This window comes from Fonsecaea erecta (assembly GCF_001651985.1).
Source record: "Fonsecaea erecta strain CBS 125763 chromosome Unknown Scaff6, whole genome shotgun sequence".
NCBI classification, from domain to species: Eukaryota; Fungi; Ascomycota; class Eurotiomycetes; order Chaetothyriales; family Herpotrichiellaceae; genus Fonsecaea; species Fonsecaea erecta.
Genome location: NW_017387249.1, coordinates 153,511 through 171,780, shown reverse-complemented (window position 1 = coordinate 171,780; position 18,270 = coordinate 153,511). Strand labels below are relative to the sequence as shown.

General features: G+C 53.0%; 7 protein-coding genes across 7 annotated transcripts; 4 read left to right on the top strand and 3 right to left on the bottom strand.

The window, feature by feature from the left end:
* Positions 1 to 349: 349 nt before the first annotated feature.
* On the top strand, positions 350 to 1,849 carry AYL99_07097 (hypothetical protein; the record flags this gene model as incomplete). The annotated part of the gene is made up of 1 exon (XM_018838606.1): positions 350 to 1,849. The coding sequence occupies one exon, from the start codon at positions 350 to 352 to the stop codon at positions 1,847 to 1,849; it is 1,500 nt and encodes a 499-aa protein (XP_018691374.1).
* A 391-nt stretch (positions 1,850 to 2,240) lies between these two features.
* AYL99_07096 (hypothetical protein) lies at positions 2,241 to 5,027 on the bottom strand (the record flags this gene model as incomplete). Its single annotated transcript, XM_018838605.1, has 1 exon — positions 2,241 to 5,027. One exon carries the CDS (start codon positions 5,025 to 5,027, stop codon positions 2,241 to 2,243), a length of 2,787 nt encoding a protein of 928 aa, XP_018691373.1.
* A 655-nt stretch (positions 5,028 to 5,682) lies between these two features.
* AYL99_07095 (hypothetical protein) lies at positions 5,683 to 7,708 on the bottom strand (the record flags this gene model as incomplete). Its single annotated transcript, XM_018838604.1, has 5 exons — positions 5,683 to 5,804; positions 5,889 to 6,105; positions 6,203 to 6,818; positions 6,887 to 7,259; positions 7,318 to 7,708. The coding sequence occupies 5 exons, from the start codon at positions 7,706 to 7,708 to the stop codon at positions 5,683 to 5,685; spliced, it is 1,719 nt and encodes a 572-aa protein (XP_018691372.1).
* Positions 7,709 to 8,833: 1,125 nt separating this feature from the next.
* Positions 8,834 to 10,894, top strand: AYL99_07094 (hypothetical protein; the record flags this gene model as incomplete). The annotated part of the gene is made up of 1 exon (XM_018838603.1): positions 8,834 to 10,894. One exon carries the CDS (start codon positions 8,834 to 8,836, stop codon positions 10,892 to 10,894), a length of 2,061 nt encoding a protein of 686 aa, XP_018691371.1.
* Positions 10,895 to 12,149: 1,255 nt separating this feature from the next.
* On the top strand, positions 12,150 to 13,079 carry AYL99_07093 (hypothetical protein; the record flags this gene model as incomplete). The annotated part of the gene is made up of 1 exon (XM_018838602.1): positions 12,150 to 13,079. The coding sequence occupies one exon, from the start codon at positions 12,150 to 12,152 to the stop codon at positions 13,077 to 13,079; it is 930 nt and encodes a 309-aa protein (XP_018691370.1).
* A 230-nt stretch (positions 13,080 to 13,309) lies between these two features.
* Positions 13,310 to 16,417, bottom strand: AYL99_07092 (hypothetical protein; the record flags this gene model as incomplete). The annotated part of the gene is made up of 1 exon (XM_018838601.1): positions 13,310 to 16,417. One exon carries the CDS (start codon positions 16,415 to 16,417, stop codon positions 13,310 to 13,312), a length of 3,108 nt encoding a protein of 1,035 aa, XP_018691369.1.
* A 369-nt stretch (positions 16,418 to 16,786) lies between these two features.
* AYL99_07091 (isocitrate dehydrogenase [NAD] subunit 2, mitochondrial) lies at positions 16,787 to 18,014 on the top strand (the record flags this gene model as incomplete). The annotated part of the gene is made up of 2 exons (XM_018838600.1): positions 16,787 to 16,876; positions 16,938 to 18,014. The coding sequence occupies 2 exons, from the start codon at positions 16,787 to 16,789 to the stop codon at positions 18,012 to 18,014; spliced, it is 1,167 nt and encodes a 388-aa protein (XP_018691368.1).
* Positions 18,015 to 18,270: the final 256 nt, after the last annotated feature.

The following is an 18,270-nucleotide window of genomic DNA, read 5'->3' as shown; positions in this document are numbered from 1 at the left end:
CCTAATAGCTACTGTATCTCAGGTCTTCGTCCTCAGGCTCTGAAGTTGACGGGGATGGGTGGTTTGAGATCAAGTTCAAGGACGTTTTCCCCCCTGCAACGATGAAAGCCTAGGCCAGAATTCCAATAAATTTCCCAAAATCCATCAAACTGCATGACTAAAGATGCCGAAGATTAAGCGGGATCTTGACTCGCGAATGATCATCGGATCATTAAGATTCATACATACAATTCTAGACCGCGTCGAAGAACAGACAACATACTCATATCGTGCTCTCAAGCCTCTCATCTGTCTTCTCCCTGCTTTATGCCACCTGCTAAAGGCCTTAATCAACTCACCTGTTAGCAAGATGTCCTGGCCGAATCCATTTCGGCGGCGGGACGAGAACACGCGAACAGCCTGGGGATATACCTTCCAATTAACTCCTGACCATCTTTCTCCCGAACGAGCTCATCCGTTAAAACATACGTATGATGTTCTCGGAGAAGAGTGCTACGAGATTTTGAACCAGATGAGCAGCAGCCTCACGGACGAAGAACCAGAGCAACCTATGGCCGACGACGATGTTCGTTCGAAGTTGGTGGCAAACCCAACACAGCAGTCCACTGTGCCCGCGAATGGCTCAATTGATACGAATCGGCCTATGGCACCGACTTCAAAAAAGAAACGTGATCTCTACTTGCTTCTCCGGGACCACCATTCCTCACACCCTAAGCTTCAAGAGCTCTGGGACGAGGTCACCACGGTTCCCAGTTGGGTAGATTGGGCGCAAATTTGTCGTGGACAGGACGTCTTCTACCGCTATGGCGCGGCCACACTCACGGGGCTCGCGTACCAGTCGCTCCTCGGGGGCATGGGCGCCAACCGCGTGGTCGAAGTGCTTGCCCGCACGGGGGGTTTCTCGGTGAAAGTCGCGCGCCACCGACTGTTCGAGACGACGCAGCACATCCTCGAGTGCACGCGGTCTCTCGAGAGCATCCAGCCCGGCGGCGCGGGCTTCGCCAGCTCCGTGCGTGTGCGCCTCCTGCACGCAGCGGTGCGGCGACGGATCATGCAACTCTCCAAGACCCGGCCGAGCTACTATAGCGTCGAGCAGTACGGGATCCCCATCAACGACCTCGATTGCATCGCCACCATCGGCACCTTTTCCGCCACCATCATCTATCTCTCGCTGCCGCGCCAGGGCATCTTCCTCCGCCGGCAGGAGATCGAGGACTACATCGCGCTGTGGCGGCTGATCGCGCACTACGTGGGCACGCCGACGGAGTACTTCGACACGCCCGAGCGGGCCAAGTGCATGATGGAGAGTCTGCTGCTGCACGAGATCAACCCGTCCAACACGAGCCAGGTGCTGGCGAACAACATCATCCGCTGCCTAGAGAACCAGCCGCCCACGTTCGCGAGCCGCAGCTTTCTCGAGGTCAACGCGCGGTGGCTCAACGGCAACGACCTCGCTGACGCTCTGGGCCTGGGCCGCCCGGGCCCGTGGTACTGGGCCCTGATGGCCGGGCAGTGCATCTTCTTCGCGTGCCTGTGCTACACCTACCGGTCCATCCCGGCCCTGGACCGGCGGAAGATCCGGGCCCTGCGCGCCGTGTTCTGGGCCATGATCGTCGAGGGCAAGTACGGCCTGGGCGGCGAGCCGACCGTCTTCGAGTTCAAGTACATTCCGGAGCTGGGCGTCATCGGGACCGCGAAGGGCGAGGACGAGGAGAAGAAGCACCAGGCCGGCGAGGTCGGCATTGAGCGCAGGAACTTGAATACCCTGCTCGTCGCGACGGGTGTGCTGGTTTGCGCCGCGTGGTTGGGCGTCAAGGCGTCCTCGGCGCTGTTAGGCCGGATCTTGTGAGATTTTGATATTTGGATCGATCTTATGAAGAAGAGATGGGCTGGCATGGGACGGAGCGTCTGAGAGAAATGAACTAGAAGAGATCCACTTGCATATGGTAGGTAACGACGAAGCGAGTAAGCAAGCAATATGTTTGTGGCGCCATTTCTGCGGCGAAATTTGGTGAGACTCAACAACAACATCTTCGCTCAAATAAGGCCAGATGTATGGTGATCTCGACATCGGGTGGGTGTCTTATGCTCATCATTAACAGGAAAATGAGAAGCCAGACAAGAAGACTCTTGTTGCCACTGTCAATCACTTTTGTCCGCTCACCTTCATGAATCATTAAATTCCTGATCCAACATCCAACATGCCACGTCTCTATATCCCATGTGCCATACCCCATCTTCTACAGCGTCCAGTAACCGAACATGTCCAATTTCAACAGCAGATACTCGAACATATTGACGCCCGGGTCGTCGTCGTCATCATCATCATCATGGTCAGCAGCATCCCGTTCATGAGCATGTTGTTTCCTTCCCGGAACTTTTTCGATCGATTGTGCTTGAACGCGTAAAACATCAATGAAGAGTACAACTTTGCTTCTGAACTCCTTATGCAGTCGTTTCGTCGTGGTCTCGTTGGTGGTAGAACTTCCAGTATGACTTCGAGCATCTTCTGATCCGGCGTCCTGATCGGCGCTCTTGCGCCGTTCAGCGGCGAATCGAAGTATCACGCTGTATACATCTTCCAGTACTTGCCTCAACCCCGCTTGGTTTTGTTTCAATAGGAGGGCACCGAGGATCTTGTTTAATGTCCTCTCGTGCAATACACGGAGGTGGTCCAGACTCCTGACGACAAGTAATGTTTGACTATAGTCTCGACTGTCGAGGTGTGTCTTGGCCGTGTGGAGCACTGTCTGTAACTTTCTCCAGTTCAGTTCAATCGCAGTGTTGTGGTAGTAATCTGCAATACTCGAGATGAAATGATGCATCGTGACAATCAATTTGTGATCCGAGAGATCGCTGTTAGACGTCTTCTGTGACTGGCGACTGAAGGCGTTTCTCAACATGCTTTGTGTGACCGCTTGCATTCGCAATGTACGCAAAAGGTGCTGAAAAGTCCGATCGTATTTATGCAGTATTTCTGGTGGTATGACCGCCCCCAGTATTTCATTGGGCGCTGCATATTGAAGTCGAAGGAAGTCAAGCGCGTATATGGAATCAACGTCTCGACACTTTTCGAGCTCCTCGAGAGGCAAATCCCGGATTGCAAAGGACATCGAGTCGTCTAGTGCACGGGCTGCTGGGCTGAGGCTGTCTGACAGGATGCTCATGAGCACTAATCTCAACTCTGAGCCTGCAGGAGGCCACGTGTCTCGAACGTGCAAACGGAGGCCAGTAGCGGCGCTCGTCCTCCTGTTGCCCTCACCACTGCTCTGATCGGGGTCAAACAGAGCTGTTCTGAGACGAGAGGAGAAGAAGGCGTTCCCAAGCAAGTGGAGATCCTTCTGCAGATTGAGATGACCGAGCAGATTGTGTTGCTCGAAGAGCAGCCGCAACACGGAGTAGGAGAGCAACCTGTGCTGGGCAGAGACGAGAGGAGTGACGGATAGATTGAGTGAGGCCAGCAGATCCAGCTGAAGTGGTGAATCTTCGAACTCGTGTCCTTCAAGATACATGATGACTTGATCTTGGAGTTCGTCGTACTTTCTCTCGTCCAGATGGTGTACGCTATCATTGAAAATATCCATTTGTAATCGAAAGGCACACGCCGTGTCCGCTGACATGCTAGGTGTGTCTTCCAGATCAAAGCTTTCAGAGGCAGGGGTGTCAAGGGAGCTTGTAGACGTAGAGGAGTCCGCAGACACGATCAACGACCTCATTGCATCCTCATAGGCAACAGCTCGCGCCTGAAGTTCTGAAATAACCGATAGATGGAACCCAGCCTCGAGTTCCTTCAATGGCGAAGATTCGAGTACAGTGGCGGAAAAGATGGAACTGTCCGGGGAGTGACTGCTCAATATCTGGAGGCACTTCTTTGCCTCTGATATCGTACGGGAGAGCTTCGATTCAACCAGTAATTCCCATGTTGCTTCTTCGAGGGGCAAACCTCCTGTGAGAGCGCTTTTGGGATTTCCTCGTTGCGTTGAGCTAAGTCCTATTTGTTCGCTCAGAAGAGCTAGCATTGGCCGGCATGTCCGTGAGAGCAGCATTTGTAACAGTCCAGATAGACCAGGATGATCGAGAGTCGGCCCAGCGACTATTTGCATCACGTTGAGGATGACCGAGTCTTCCCTTTGATCGGGTTGTACGGCGTCGACACATTGTTTCAGCATTGCAATGACCATCTCGACCTTTCCCACTATGCCTTTCAGCTGGAGCAGCGACGCAATATTTGGTCTCAGTTCAACGAGGTACTTGTGAACAGAATTCAGCACGGACCTGGAGGCGGACAGGAAAGTTACTCTAGCGGATGATAGATGCGAAGGGTTGTGATCCAACACATGAAAAGAGCTTTTGAGGTGCCTAGTGTCTCTTCCAATTGTCGAAAAGACGTCGAAGCAATTCCGCACCAGTGTCGAACTGTATCCACGAGCCGAAAGCGCTTGCCACTGAGGAACGAATGTAGCGTCCTTCTCCTCCCAACTGAACAAGATAGAGTCTTGCCCCATGCACAATTCGAAAAAGGCGTTCAATAGAATGTCTGGTTTGACATATTTTTGGAAACTCCGATTGTTTGGTTCGAGGATGGAGTTGAATACGCCCGGATCCGTCTCGCTGAGATATGCCGATGCCGGTTCCTGATGAGCTTCATCAAGAAACTTGTCCCAATTCAGCAGTCTTCCCTTCCTCTTCCTCTCCCGAATCTCTGGCAAGGTCCAAACATTATCCCATACTTCTTGCACACTGTCGCCGTCAAGACTCTCGAAGTGATCGCTCTCAGAATCGGACGTGGCCGTCGACGAGGGCTGCGACAGGTCCTGTAGGGACACATCTTCCAACTTCAACTGGAAGATGTCTGTTTTGAGATCAGGTAGAGGTCCTAGTGCGGACTCTTCTAGCCGCAAGAGTTGGCTTTCCAGATGTCGATGGAACTGAAACCCATCCCAGATCTTTTCGGGCGGTAGAGGGGCAAGGCTGGGGCGATTGATGTGTTCCGGGGAAAATGGGTCCAGTGGTTCTGAAGGGGACATGGTGACATGCTTGAGGGCATTGTGAGATATTCTGGTCTCGCTCTAGTGGACGACAAACTGCGGCTCTAGCCAACGCGTAGCGGATGAAGTGAACGCGTTCCAGAACTTTGCCGCTTTAACACTCCCCACACATTCCAATCATGTTGGATGAAAATTAAAGCAGCAAGAAATCGACCACGTCCCCTCAGTGGTGTGAAGTATAAAGTATGAAAGATGACGACGCAAGAAGTCCAGAATAGCTTCGGAGTTGTGTCTACTTCTATCATGCTCTGTAGAGAGCGCCACAGGTCTGATTACATCGAGATCAAAGTGGAAGTGACCACCTTTTAGACCTTTGGTTACTCGGCAGGTCGCAGGAAAGTCTCCCGCTGGACCTGAAGGTTAGTGCGACTGTTTTCAGAGGACTTTTGGCGTCGATGACAAGACTGAGATCCCGGCAGACGCTCAACTTAGCCGCTGACGGCGAGCTTCGCCTCGATTCAAGTTGCTTCGACAGGGATAGCCTTTCGTCTAGGCTATCCCGAAACTCGAGAATTCATTGGTGTGGTGAAATCCGTCCGGGTTCAGTAGAGCAGGACATTGATTCATCTTGTCCCGCTGGCAACCTCCTCGGAATTTCAAAAGACACCGACAACTCTTCGCGTTGGTGGCAGTCTCAGTTGGAGACGGGCACGAAGGACAATCCTGTTGGTGATGAACCTGCCGTCCTTAAGGGTTTCTTTAAGTTTAGGATCCGGTCAATGCCTTTCGACTTGAGGATGTTTCCACAGACGACTTCTGGTCAGCCAATCTTCCCCCCGTTGGTTTCCCTCCAGGCAGCACCCCTCGCTCTCATCCACCAGATAACAAGAGCACCCGTACTGACGAGGATCCCCAATCCCGTGAACATCCACCCAGTCCCTTCAGCGCGAATAAGCGGCTCTCCCAGGATAGTGCCAATACAGGAAAATATATTGCGGAGGAAGTTGGCCACTGCGACGCCGCTGCTGGGTTTGCGAGGGACAAACTCTGTCAGCATTGTAACGGCTAGCCCGAAGATGAGCATTGCGGACAATCCGAAGACCAGAGTGGCCAGTAGCTATAGGAGTTCTGGGTTAGAGACACTTCAAGAGGATCACAACTTATTCAAAGCAGAAACAGGGCGAAAGAGAGCATGGGAGAAGACTGTTCCGTACCGGCACGACCCAGAACACCCCTTTACCGGCGCTCCAGCCATACCAAAGCATGGAGATGGGAAAGGCGATGGCAGCTACCCAAGCATTTTCCATCATACGATCTTCAGGTCGCAGTATCAACTTGCCATTCTCATCATATCTGTTCTTCCGCTTTGCTTCTCTTGCCATGACATGGTCAGCCCATCTGCCGCTGAACAGGGCTGAGATCAAAAACCCAAAGCCGGCAGGTATGTACGTAAGGCCAACCTTAGACACGGAGAAGTTGTAGGGAGATTGCGCGAAGACGTTCTGGACAGAGATGTTGACAATGTATAGAGTGCCGAATGCAAGCGACGCCCAGTACGCTGTAAAGAGAATGGGAAGATGACGCAGAAGCAGGACCATCTTCAATGGATCTAGAAGTACCCGCATGGTTAGGTGGAGAAATCGCTTCGTACGAACGCGAGTCGTGGAGGCGAGGGACATCGTATCTGCTTCTTGAGGACCGCCCTCGTTCGAGTCCTCGTGCCTCCTGACAGTCTCAGGTAGGGCGAAGAGAAGAAATACGAGGCAAATTCCTCCATAGATGACGAGGAACCACTGGGTGCTTCTCCAGCCCCAACGAGCGGCCAGAAAGCTTGTCGAGCTTATCAGCACGTATGGCCCTCAAGGATATGTGGGATCTTGCAATCCCGTGAGACTTACCCGCCAATGATGGGAGCGAATAGCGGTCCACACAAAGGCCCCATATAGAAACGACCCATGGCTTTACCTCTTTCAAAGGGCTCCCAGATATCGGCCAACGTACCGGCTCCGACGGCTTGGACTGATGCGCCGGCACCCCCAGAAAGCATGCGCATAGCCACGAAGACACCTATTGACTTGGCTGTCGCCGAGAGAATGGCGAAGAGAACAAAAAGAGATAGGGAAACGAGGTAGGTCGTGCGACGGCCGGCGGTTTCGCTCAGTGCTGACCACCAGAGAGGACAGAATGATATGCTGAGCATGTAGAGGGCGACGGAGAGGTTGGTGACGGTGGGACTGGCATGGAGGTCACGACCTGTGTCCGCCAGAGCCGCTAATGAGGAGGTCAGCCCGTTGACTGTGAGATACACTGGTCAGATCAAATCGCTTACGGTAAATGATGGCACTCCCGAGCGAGGTGGCCGCAGCGGCAAAAGCCACCACGAACGTGATGAACCATTTCCTGCCTTTGGGATAGAGATATGGGTCATCAACCTCAGCAATCAGCGTCAATGAGGCGAAAAGACCTCTCTTTGCCAACCGAGAAGTGACTGTGGGCTGCTTCTGGGATTCCTGGCTGGATTGTAGGTCCGCAGGCGAGATGTTTGTCGCCCCAGCCGGCGACCTTGGAGACACATTCTCTGTACATGAGCCTAACGTGGATTTCTCCTCGGTGGCCCTTGTCTCGTGGTTATGGCATTTCGTGTCGTTAACGTTCTGGGCGACTTGAGCTGGATGCTCGTCAGGCCCTTCTACAACAGCGGTGTCCGGCGGTGACAGCATGGGGGCTGATCCGACCACGGATGAAATATGTCAATTCAATGTAGGCTTGAATGTTCTATACTCCGCCGGTAATCGAACAGAGGAGTGACGATAATTTGACTGTTCATGAAAAGCGGAATAGGGCCAAAACGAGCGCAAATGAAGTCAGCCCTGGTCCAACCGAAATAAAAGCAAGATTTCCAGACATTGACTCTCTGATTCAAATCATCTAGAGTCGACCAGCAAAGACGGAGGTTGACTCAATCTATACTCGTGCAAGAGGGTGATGAGAAAATCAGTAGCATCGCCAGAGGGCACGCGCGCAATTGCCGGATCTGTCACAGTCAGTTGTGGGGTTTCAAGGGCGTCGGCAAGCTTGCCGGCGCTCCTGACCAATGAATTGGAACATCGCGGAGATCAAAAACAGAGGCATCTTTGATAGACAGGTGTCTAGCCAGAGAGGTTTAGTGCAGTCAGAGATTAACAACGGGTGCGGAACGAGGCTGCATTCACCAGCTCTTCGCGAGCTTAGTAGCGTCAAAGTCAAAACAACGCACTTCGTGCCGTATGTGGGGCTAATATGATACTCGCACCATCCGGCCATTATATCATACAAGAGTAAAGGAGGAGGAAGTGGAATGGGAGAGCTGACCTTGACACTGGGGTTAAGGTGAAAGCCGGTGGCCGAGGTTCATCGTGCGTGCGGAAGGGAAAACCAGATTTGCCGTACGGAGACTGTACTGCTGCCGCGTGACTCGACAGCACATGAATTGACAATGACCATATTTGGAAACCCTTGTTTCTCCAATCACCAGCATGGCTTCCTCGTGCCTGCCGAGCCCGTATCCTATCGAGCACAGCAAGATCGCACATCTAGAGACGTTGCAGGAAAAGTGGCCAGGATAAGAGACTGGCATCACTAACGGCCATTGGCTGTCTCAGTCCTGGTCTCCACCTTTGTACACAAGCTAGGCCGCTTTTGGTGATTCTCAATAAGCCACGGGGTAGTCATTCAGCCTGATGCCATATCTCTTCATCTTCATAAATCAGGAGTCTCCTCAAGGACACTGGCTTTCGCTCGAGCTCTGCAGAGGTTTCTACTTGGTGCATCGTCAATATAGCCCTTAGAAAGGTGTGAGCATAGCCATGGTTGATTCATCGGATTTTCGTTTCATTCAACGGGACCCAAATATTCCAGCAAAGAATCCAAGCCTTCCCAAGGAACAATGGGAAGAGCTGAAGCCAATGATCTTGGATCTCCTTGGCAAAGCAGTATCCATCGCGGACATTCTACGACAACTTGAGCTCCGCCACATCCATGTGACGAGGAGTCAGCTCAACACCCAGATGAAGAAATGGGGTCTCAACAAAGACAACGTGCAGCTTCGTCCGGACGCTACGGTTCTTCCTCAACCCACGGACCAAGAACATGCCCGGACGCAAGCTCCGAGTCCGGACACAGACGTTCTGTTGACCGACAACCAAGTGCCCGTTGACAGCGCTCTCACTGATTTCGAGGCCTCCACTCTAAAACAAATGGAATCTCTGGAACTCGGGATGGACTCAATTGATATTCCTGAGGATACGGAAGTACCTCGATTTCTTTGTGGATGTTCAGGAAATCCCTTGGGCGAACCAGTTCCAGATACCGTTGTGGACGCGCCAATGGCTGGTGAGGTTGGGCGCTCAATGCCGGCCTACCCTCCCTCCACTACGCTTTCACCCGGCATCACATCCGCAGGCAAAATTCAGGCATCTGGCTTGAAATATGAAGGAATTAATTTCCCTTCACTTGAAATGCCTTCATACGAAGTGACCGGCACGAATCTGGATCTTCAACAACGGCTTAGAGTGATATCTCTCTCCACGCCAGAAGGCTGCTCTTTTCTCGACAGGCTCAATCACATGGCCAGCTTACTTTTCACCATGAGAAGCTATGCGAAAGCCTTCGAGATCTTCTTCATTAGTACTTCGGCCCTGAACGACGTCATGGGAATGTATGTCTGGACCAGTCGTTACTTTCTCTTCTCCGCCATGAGCTGTGTCCGCTCTGCCTGGACTCTAGACCAGAAGACAGCATCACAACTCCTGGTCAAGCGACTACAAGGTTGGATGGAAAAGATCCAGCGGCATGATGATTGTGACTTTGTACGCTACGTGCGGAGCGTTCTTGAAAGCAGAGTGTATAGAGAAGAGACCGATACGCTTGCCGAGACGGCCTATTGGACGGCTGGATCTTCACTATCTTGGATATGGCATGGCATGCCTCCCACGGATTTTCAAACAATCATGAACTCCCCATCAACCGCCCTTGAGTATTTCTACGTTTCTGCAGCCGTCAGAAGAACAATGCTCCATGCTCTATCCATTATAGAAGACTTACTGCCGCAACCAGAATTCAAATATTTCCTTTCAAGTGCTTGGTTTCAGGACCACGGAGACAATAGATGGATTGATCTGGTACAGGTACATATCATAAGCACTCTGACCTTGAAATATTCTGCCAGGTGGAGCTTAGAGACATCTCACATGCTTCGTCTCTTACAACCGTCACGAGGCAACCCAGATTCCGACGACCGACTCTTGGGACAAGCTGTTCTGACGTTGACCTTCGTTCTTCTTTCACGCGCGAGGCATCAATTCCACGTCGTCGAAGCTAGTCCGGGCTCTTACACTGGATCCGTCGACTCGCTTAAGCTTGAATTATTACGTCTTAAAAAAGATTTGAACGCAAACCCAGGCAGCAGAAATTACAAACAGTTTATCGATGAGTATCTGCGAGCCGGTTCAGAAAGGGATAAAACACGATTTCTTGATGACTTTGACTCTTGGACATTCGATATTTGCGCTGCAACAATGGCAGGCGCAAGTCTGAACAGAAAACCCCCCTTGGAATCCCTTGTCAGGCGAGATGAGCAGACAATTAACCCATCGGTGATGGATACAGGCCTCTTCGCACTAAGCCTCGATCCTCCTCACCAGGAGCTTGAGAGCTCTCTTTCTAGAGACTCTTCACAAGGTCCCACGCTTGCCAGATCTTTGGGGTCATCGTCGCGTTCATTTGCGCGGTTTCGGTCAGCCGCACGTTATAGCCTCGCCAGCCCTTCCCAACATTCCATCCGCACAACGTCCACGGGCATGCCATCGGACCGAATGAGCTGGCGATTTAGCGTGGTGACAGGCATGCCTTCGGACTCGTCGTTGTGATAGCCAGGCGATCCATCAATAATCGGAATTCAGTCAAAGCCTCATGTGCATGATTTGAGGGCGTTTAGAGTCCGAGCTCGACCTCTCCAAAACCAAGGACTACGCGTCAGGGACGCCTCTCGACTCAACACAGCCAGAGACGACCCTTACTATGGTGTTGATCCGCCATTTATCCAATATTGGCACGACTTCTTCTGACGGAATTGAGACTCGTGCGGGTCACTGATCACGATAGACACGAAAGGGAAGAGTTTAGGGGATTGGGTGAATGCTCCCACAGTTCTTAGAGCGTCATCTCGGAAGCTAAACGAGAGCAACCTCTGGGGAGCGAGGACCGCGGTGAGGGTTGAAATGGGAGTGACTTGCTTGGGCGTTATGTTGGGAAATACTCGTTGACCTCAATTCAATATGGGGAACTCTTGTTGTGAGGTCGATGGAGAGAGAGTGAAATTCTCTTCTGGCTGGTTTCCTCCCGTCGACAAGTGGCACATGGAAGGGTTATCTCCTTGAATTCAAGCAGACTACGCTATATCTCTAGGATAGGAGATTAATGAATGAATTGATGTGCATTTTCCCATCTTATGCTATCCACATCAACATCGCCAGAGTCGATTTGGATATCAGATTGGACCACCAGGTTGATCCGCTTGTTTATATACGGTCATATACAGCCACCGCAGACGACTACCTGATGCCGAAGTTGTAAAGCTCAGTCGAAAAAGGGGGGTCATAATTTGTGTAGTTTATAGAGTCGGAAATAGGCGGGCGGGCATGGGATGGAGCCTTTCCCCTTTCGGCCAGACCCCGCCTCAAAAAGGAAACTAAGCCGCATCGCCTTTTAACGAATCAAAATCCGGCGTTGTCAAAACTCTCAACAACCAAACGCGACTTTGAGCCTCACAAGACAACATAGAGGGAAAAAGAGAGAGGATACTAAGAGAGCTCGATTACGACTTACACACTGAGCTTCAAGAGAAGGTTTGCCTCGGAAAATTACAAGAACAAAGGTCGCAATCCCTGTCTGTTTGTTTCGGCACACGCTGGTCGACCACCTCTGGAGCGGTAGGTCACAGGCACAACTTTGAGTAAGAGAAGGGAGACGGACGATCATACCGTCCCCTCCTTTCTCCTTCGTCCTGAAGAAAAAAAATTACAGCATACGATTCCCATGCAATTTCGCAAATAACGTTGAAGCGAGCTCGTTCACGACGACGACGACGACGACCATCACCACCACCACAGTTGCTCGCCCGCAATGGAGACATCATCATCCAGCCTTCCCACCGCGAACACACTTTCTCCCCCAGACGACATTCACATGTGGACGCCGGCGCAGGAGTCGGCGCTGCTACAAGCCATCGTGCGCTGGAAACCAGTGGGGATGCACAAGCATTTCCGGATGATCGCCATCCGCGACCACCTCTTGTCCAGCGGGGCCATCCACCCGGAGGACATTCACACATCCACGGCGGGGATCTGGCGTAAGCTGGCGAGCCTGTACGACCTGGAAAAACTGGACGAGCGGGAAGACTCGATTATCTTCGACGGGTCGGGCGTGGGCGCCGCCAGCGTCGAGAACGATGGTGGTGCCGCTGGCGGCGACGAGTCACGAAGTGTCAGCAGCTCCCGCGCCGCCGCCGAGTACTGGCGGGACTTCGAGTTGGTCGGGGATGAGTTCGAGACGTTGATGTGGGAGAGACGACGGAATACTCAGTCCAGCGAGGAGAGCAGTCCCCTGACGCAGCCGTCCAGCCCGGACGTCATGTCCGCCGCCACCAGACGGGAGAGCACCGTCGCCGAAACAGACGAGCCGCGCAGCTCGCCGGTGAGCGTCTCAGGTCGGGGTTCAGGAAGAGGCAGAGGACGTGGAGCCCGCGCGGGTGGTGGCGGCAGGCTATCACGGCTGCAGAACCAACTGGAGACGGAGAGAAGCGAGCGGGCCGCGAGCAGACGGACGAGCAAGGCGCCGAGTGTGGTGGAACCGGACGAAGACCGCGTGATGGAGGACGCGGCAGACGAGGATGGCGACGAGGAGCACGAGGAGAGTGCGCCCGGGGAGGACGACGAGGAGGCCGAGAGCGGGGATCACGAGGAAGAGGAAGCCGAGCAGAAGAGGAGCGGGCCCGTGAAGCGAGGACGGGGTGGACGAGGTAGAGGGGGGAGAGGGAGGAAACGGCGAAGATGAGCCTGGTCTTCTACGTGGGCAGGCGGCAAGAGATATGGCAAGAATGTCCACAGCGACTCCACGTCGCGTCTTGAACAATTGGGAGAGGGGGAAAATAGGGGACGCTCCCCGACCACATATCAATTTTGATGGCGCTCCAGGCGCACTAAACAAGTTCCAACCCATGCAATGTTACCAACGCCCGTACCTACTCCAGTCCTCATTCCCTAGGCTGGTCTCAACAGTACTCTCTAAGCTGCCGCTGTTACCTGCTGTTGTCGTCCTTTGTCTTTATCATTGCTCCTCTGTTTTTTGAAACAGCCGAAGCTATTGCGACTGCCTTCCCTGAGTTTCTTCAACACAATCCGCATGTCGCCCAGTTCCTGCTGCAACCTCGTCCTGGCCTCGTTCGTCGTCCGCTTGTCCAACTCGGTGTATATCTGGCCTTGGATCTCCCCGGCCTTGGGTGTCGCGTAATGCGCCATGGTCTGTGCAATGAACTCGGTGTCCAGGGTCGCTTGCATCAGTGCGGGAAGGCTGTAGGTGTTCGGCTTGCGCTCTTTGAACCCGTCAAGCAGGGCTTGCGAGATGTTTTCGAGCATATAGGACAAGATCTCGCCCAGCAGAGGGCTGTTCGAGCCTGTCGCGGTGGGGACCGTCGTGGACACTTCCGTATGGACCATCACAAGCCTCATTAACGCGGCATAGACGTAAGGTCTGACTTGATCCGGTTTCGGAGTGGTAGGTATCCAACTTGGAGAGTTGATGCCGTCTTTGACGATTTGAGTCAAATTCGTAACCATGGGTCGGGTGTATGCGTGGAACAATTTCGCGTCAATTTGACCGAAGACGTCTTTGATGGTCTTGGACTCTTCCGCCAGCTTCACCGAGAATGAAGATTCAAACAGTTGAATGAGCGCGGGGATATACTCGTTCCGCAAGGCTTTGAGGTTCGACATGGTCAACAGCATACGCACATTACGGCTTGAAGCGTTCACGGCATCGTGTATCAGTGTTTCACTTGGGCCTGCACCGACGGCAATTGAGCTGAGGCTCGTCACCAAGACCCAGTCATCCTCATCTCCTTGGTTCGAAGCCTCCGTGTTTTCCAGCATGCCACTGATTGCTTTGTAAATACTGCTGACGAACTGAGTACGGACCATTTGCAATAGCTTTGAGGACGGGGGCGTGATAATGTCGCGACCTCTTGGCTTGGTGGTCGTATCGGGCAGATATAACACTTGTTGCATCCCCTGCAACACTTTCCTCTCAAAGGCTTCAATATACGTCGGCATGCGAGTTTGATCGCGTTTTTCGGGCGACCGCACCCAGTCCTCCATTGACTTGCAGCTTTCGGCATCTTTGCTCCAGGCTTCGCAGACAGCTCTCATACACCGTTCCCGGGCTCCAGCGATCATGGTCTTGATTTTTTCATACATTGCGTTGTTGTTGCTTACGGGGCCCAGAGCCACCATTTCACTGGCACCGACTCCCACGAGAGCGAGAATTTTCTGAAGATAGTGTACAGCGCTCAGCGCGTTAGAGTGAGGTGGCCAGAACGCATAATCCTCCCATGGCTCGCCTTTCTTGGCTGCTGCTGCAGGGAAGTCGTTGGGATCGAGTTTACCTATTCGCCCATCGGTAGGCGAAAACGCAGACCCCATGTGAGGGGTAGTAGGTGTACCAGCGGATCCTGGTGCTGGCGAGAACAGCGACGAGATGTCTTCAGCGGGCGGATCGGCAAAAAGAGAAAATACAGCATCCCTAAGCTGGCTGACCAGTTCGGTAATACCGCTCCGCAACCCGCTGGCCTCCGATTCTGACATCTGGAGGTGTTTGGCGCTCTCACCATCAAAGCCAGTTGGTAAGTTCTTCTGTTTGTTGCCATCGATAAACGACTGGGCTGTTTCCCAAAAGTCGACAACCTCCCCCAGTAGTCCGCTCGACAAGGATAGCAGCTTCGTGAAATAGGTCAGGATGCAGTTCCAGAAATCGATGACATCCTCGGTGTCAAGAACTTCAGGCCGCTCTTTGGAGGCTTGCCGTAAGAAGATTGCAACAGTCTCAGAGGATCGACGGTCTCCGGCTGCCAGACGGCGGCGTAAGATCTCTATTTCAATCTTGGATCTCTCCACAACCGCAGCAATCTTGTTCTTCAAGAAGTCGTACCTGCTCAGAAGATACACCCAGATGGGGCTCTCTTCCACACCCAGCTGTAATAGAACCGTGATGAGCTCCATGTGCTCCTCTGACTGGGAGATCCCCGGGAACGGTAAAGCGGCCGGATTGCTGGAAAGTCTGCGCCAAATGTCCCGTTTCAGGGCCTTGATTTGTTCATCCACGTTAGACCACATTTTCCCGACGATGACGACCCGATAGACCTCATCATCGGAGAGACCGCGACCAGTTTGCTTCACCTCCTCGCCCAGGGCTTGGGCGTCGGCGGCATACCGACGAGCAGAATGGTATAACTCTACAATCCGATCATAATCCCTCTGGTTTATAGCTTCGCTCAGATTCGATCCCAGCTCAAAGATGGCCTTGTCTTTCTCCAACGCATTCAAAACGACTTTTAGTTTCGCTTCCCGCTCCTTTCCTCCCAATGCTGGTCCCCAGACGTCCTCGGCCTTTTGACTAACCTCTGCAAGCGAGACTTTCATCCCTTGCACGCCATAGTCCGTCTCTTTGCGTAGTGCATTTTTGCTCGGACGTTGAGAGGATGCCATTCCAGTGGCACTGCCACCGCTCACGTTCCGAAAGTGGATGCCACTGACGCGACGAGAGTGACGGGGAGACGGAGGAGTGTGAGCGTGTGAATCAATTCCCTGGTTCCGCATTTCCGTATAGACATTGTCAATCGTGGCTTTGGCTCGGACGAAGCGCTCGAAGTTGGTCTCCACCAATGCCTTGAGGGGAGCCGACTGCTGCTCAATGGATTTGGCCAGATACCTGGAGCCTTGTACTAGGTCTTCTGTGGTATCATTGGAATGAGTTGTTGCCAGAAATAACTCGGGAGAGAACGTGGTCGAGGAGAGCATGAATTTGTTTCTGGTCCGGGCATCATTTTCCACCAAGTGGCCCAGGTTCGTCAACGTGGTCACGACGCTTGAAGGAGCACCCAACGGATCTAGTTCATCTTTCTGGACCAGATTTGCTCTTCCCTCGACCGTCCTCTGGGATCCAGGAAGAAGACTCTTCCTCTCACTGGCGGTCCTCTCCAAGGCTGAGTAACGGGAGCGGGACCGCCTGACGCCGGCGACATCCGCGTCCTCGTCATCGCTGTCTAGCTCCTTCGGCCATTCTGTGGGGAAAGGGTTGGTTATATTGTAGTGATTGAGCACGTCTCGTGCCTGGGCCATGGCGAACAAGTCGAACCTGGTCCGTTCGTCGATGTCCTGGAGCCACAGAGTATTGATTGTTGTTGCTGTAAGACCCCCAAAGCCAGGAGATTCGGGAGATTTCTCGGCATCACGTGGGCGCTTACATAACTGGGTTCGAGCTGCCCACTCGCCCACCCCCTGCGGACTGTGATGTAACTGGTACGTTCCTGGTCGATAAAACATTTCAGAAGGAAGCTCCACCACTTGAGCTCTGGCACTATCTTTGCAAAGTAAGGGACTGCGCCAATTTCTCAACTTCCAGTCCTCACTCCATGTGGTGAACAGGACCCCTTTGCTGAAGCTGTTCTGCTCCCTTCCCTCAGCAATTACTCCGACTATCTGCCCAACATGATTGCTTCTCGAGTATTCGCTGCTCCAGCTCGCCAGTGCTTGCGAAAAGCTTGCACCCAGCCCACCTGGGCTCCGGCATACTTCCAGGTAACTGTCGGGTGCTGCGAGAAGCTTCATCGTGCATGATTGACTGATTCCGGTCTTCCAGACTCAACCTAGACGCTATGCTTCGACCGCGGAAGCGGACAAGGTCGCAAAATTCAAGGGCACGAAAGGATCAGACGGAAACTACACCGTGACATTAATAGAAGGAGATGGCATTGGGCCCGAGATCTCGCAATCCGTTAAGGACATCTACAAAGCTGCAAAGGTGCCGATTGTGTGGGAGCCCGTCGATGTCACGCCTCGCTTGAAGGATGGCCGGACGGTCATTCCCGATGAAGCCATCGAGTCCGTGAAAAAGAACTACGTCGCGCTGAAGGGGCCCCTTGCTACCCCCGTGGGCAAGGGCCACGTCTCTCTCAACCTTACCCTCCGACGAACCTTCAACCTGTTTGCCAATGTCCGGCCGTGCCGCAGTATAGAGGGCTACAAGACCCCCTACGACAACGTGGATACGGTGCTTATTCGAGAGAACACCGAAGGAGAATATTCAGGTATTGAACATGTCGTGGTGGACGGTGTCGTGCAGTCCATCAAGCTGATCACTCGTGCTGCCTCCGAGCGGGTCTTGAGATACGCATTCCAATACGCTCGGGATGTGAACAAGAAGAAGGTCCGCGTGGTGCACAAAGCGACCATCATGAAGATGTCTGATGGCCTCTTCCTCAGCACCGCAAGGGACGTCTCGAGAGATTTTCCTGATATTGAGTTCGATGCCGAACTCCTCGACAACGCTTGCTTGAAGATTACGACCGACCCGGGCCCATATTCCGATAAGGTTCTGGTCATGCCCAACCTCTACGGTGATATTCTGTCCGACATGTGCGCTGGCTTGATCGGCGGGTTGGGTCTCACTCCGTCGGGCAACATCGGCGACGAATGCTCCATCTTTGAAGCTGTGCATGGTTCCGCTCCGGATATCGCAGGAAAAGCCCTTGCGAACCCGACCGCTCTGTTACTGAGCAGCATCATGATGCTCCGGCACATGGGGTTGAACGAGCATGCAGTCAAGATCGAGAATGCAATTTTCGCCACGTTGAAGGAGGGTAAGACCTTGACGGGTGATTTGGGCGGAAAGGCCAAGACACACGAATATGCCGCCGCCATTATCAGCCACTTGTAACCACGAGCTTGAGGAGATGCGAACGGTCTCCGTTATGACAGGGATGGACACAATTGGTTGCACATTCACACCGTTCTTTGCACCACAAGGCTGAGCTGGGCGATCCAGTCGATACACGTGTTGTTTATTGCCGCCTTCAGCAAACCCTGCGAATGCGAATGTGGGATGTGAAAGGAAGGGACGGGGCACGTGGAAGCAAGCAGTCACTACTTTTTTTACCCGTACTTTGATTTGGTCTGGGCCGGTTGATGTATGA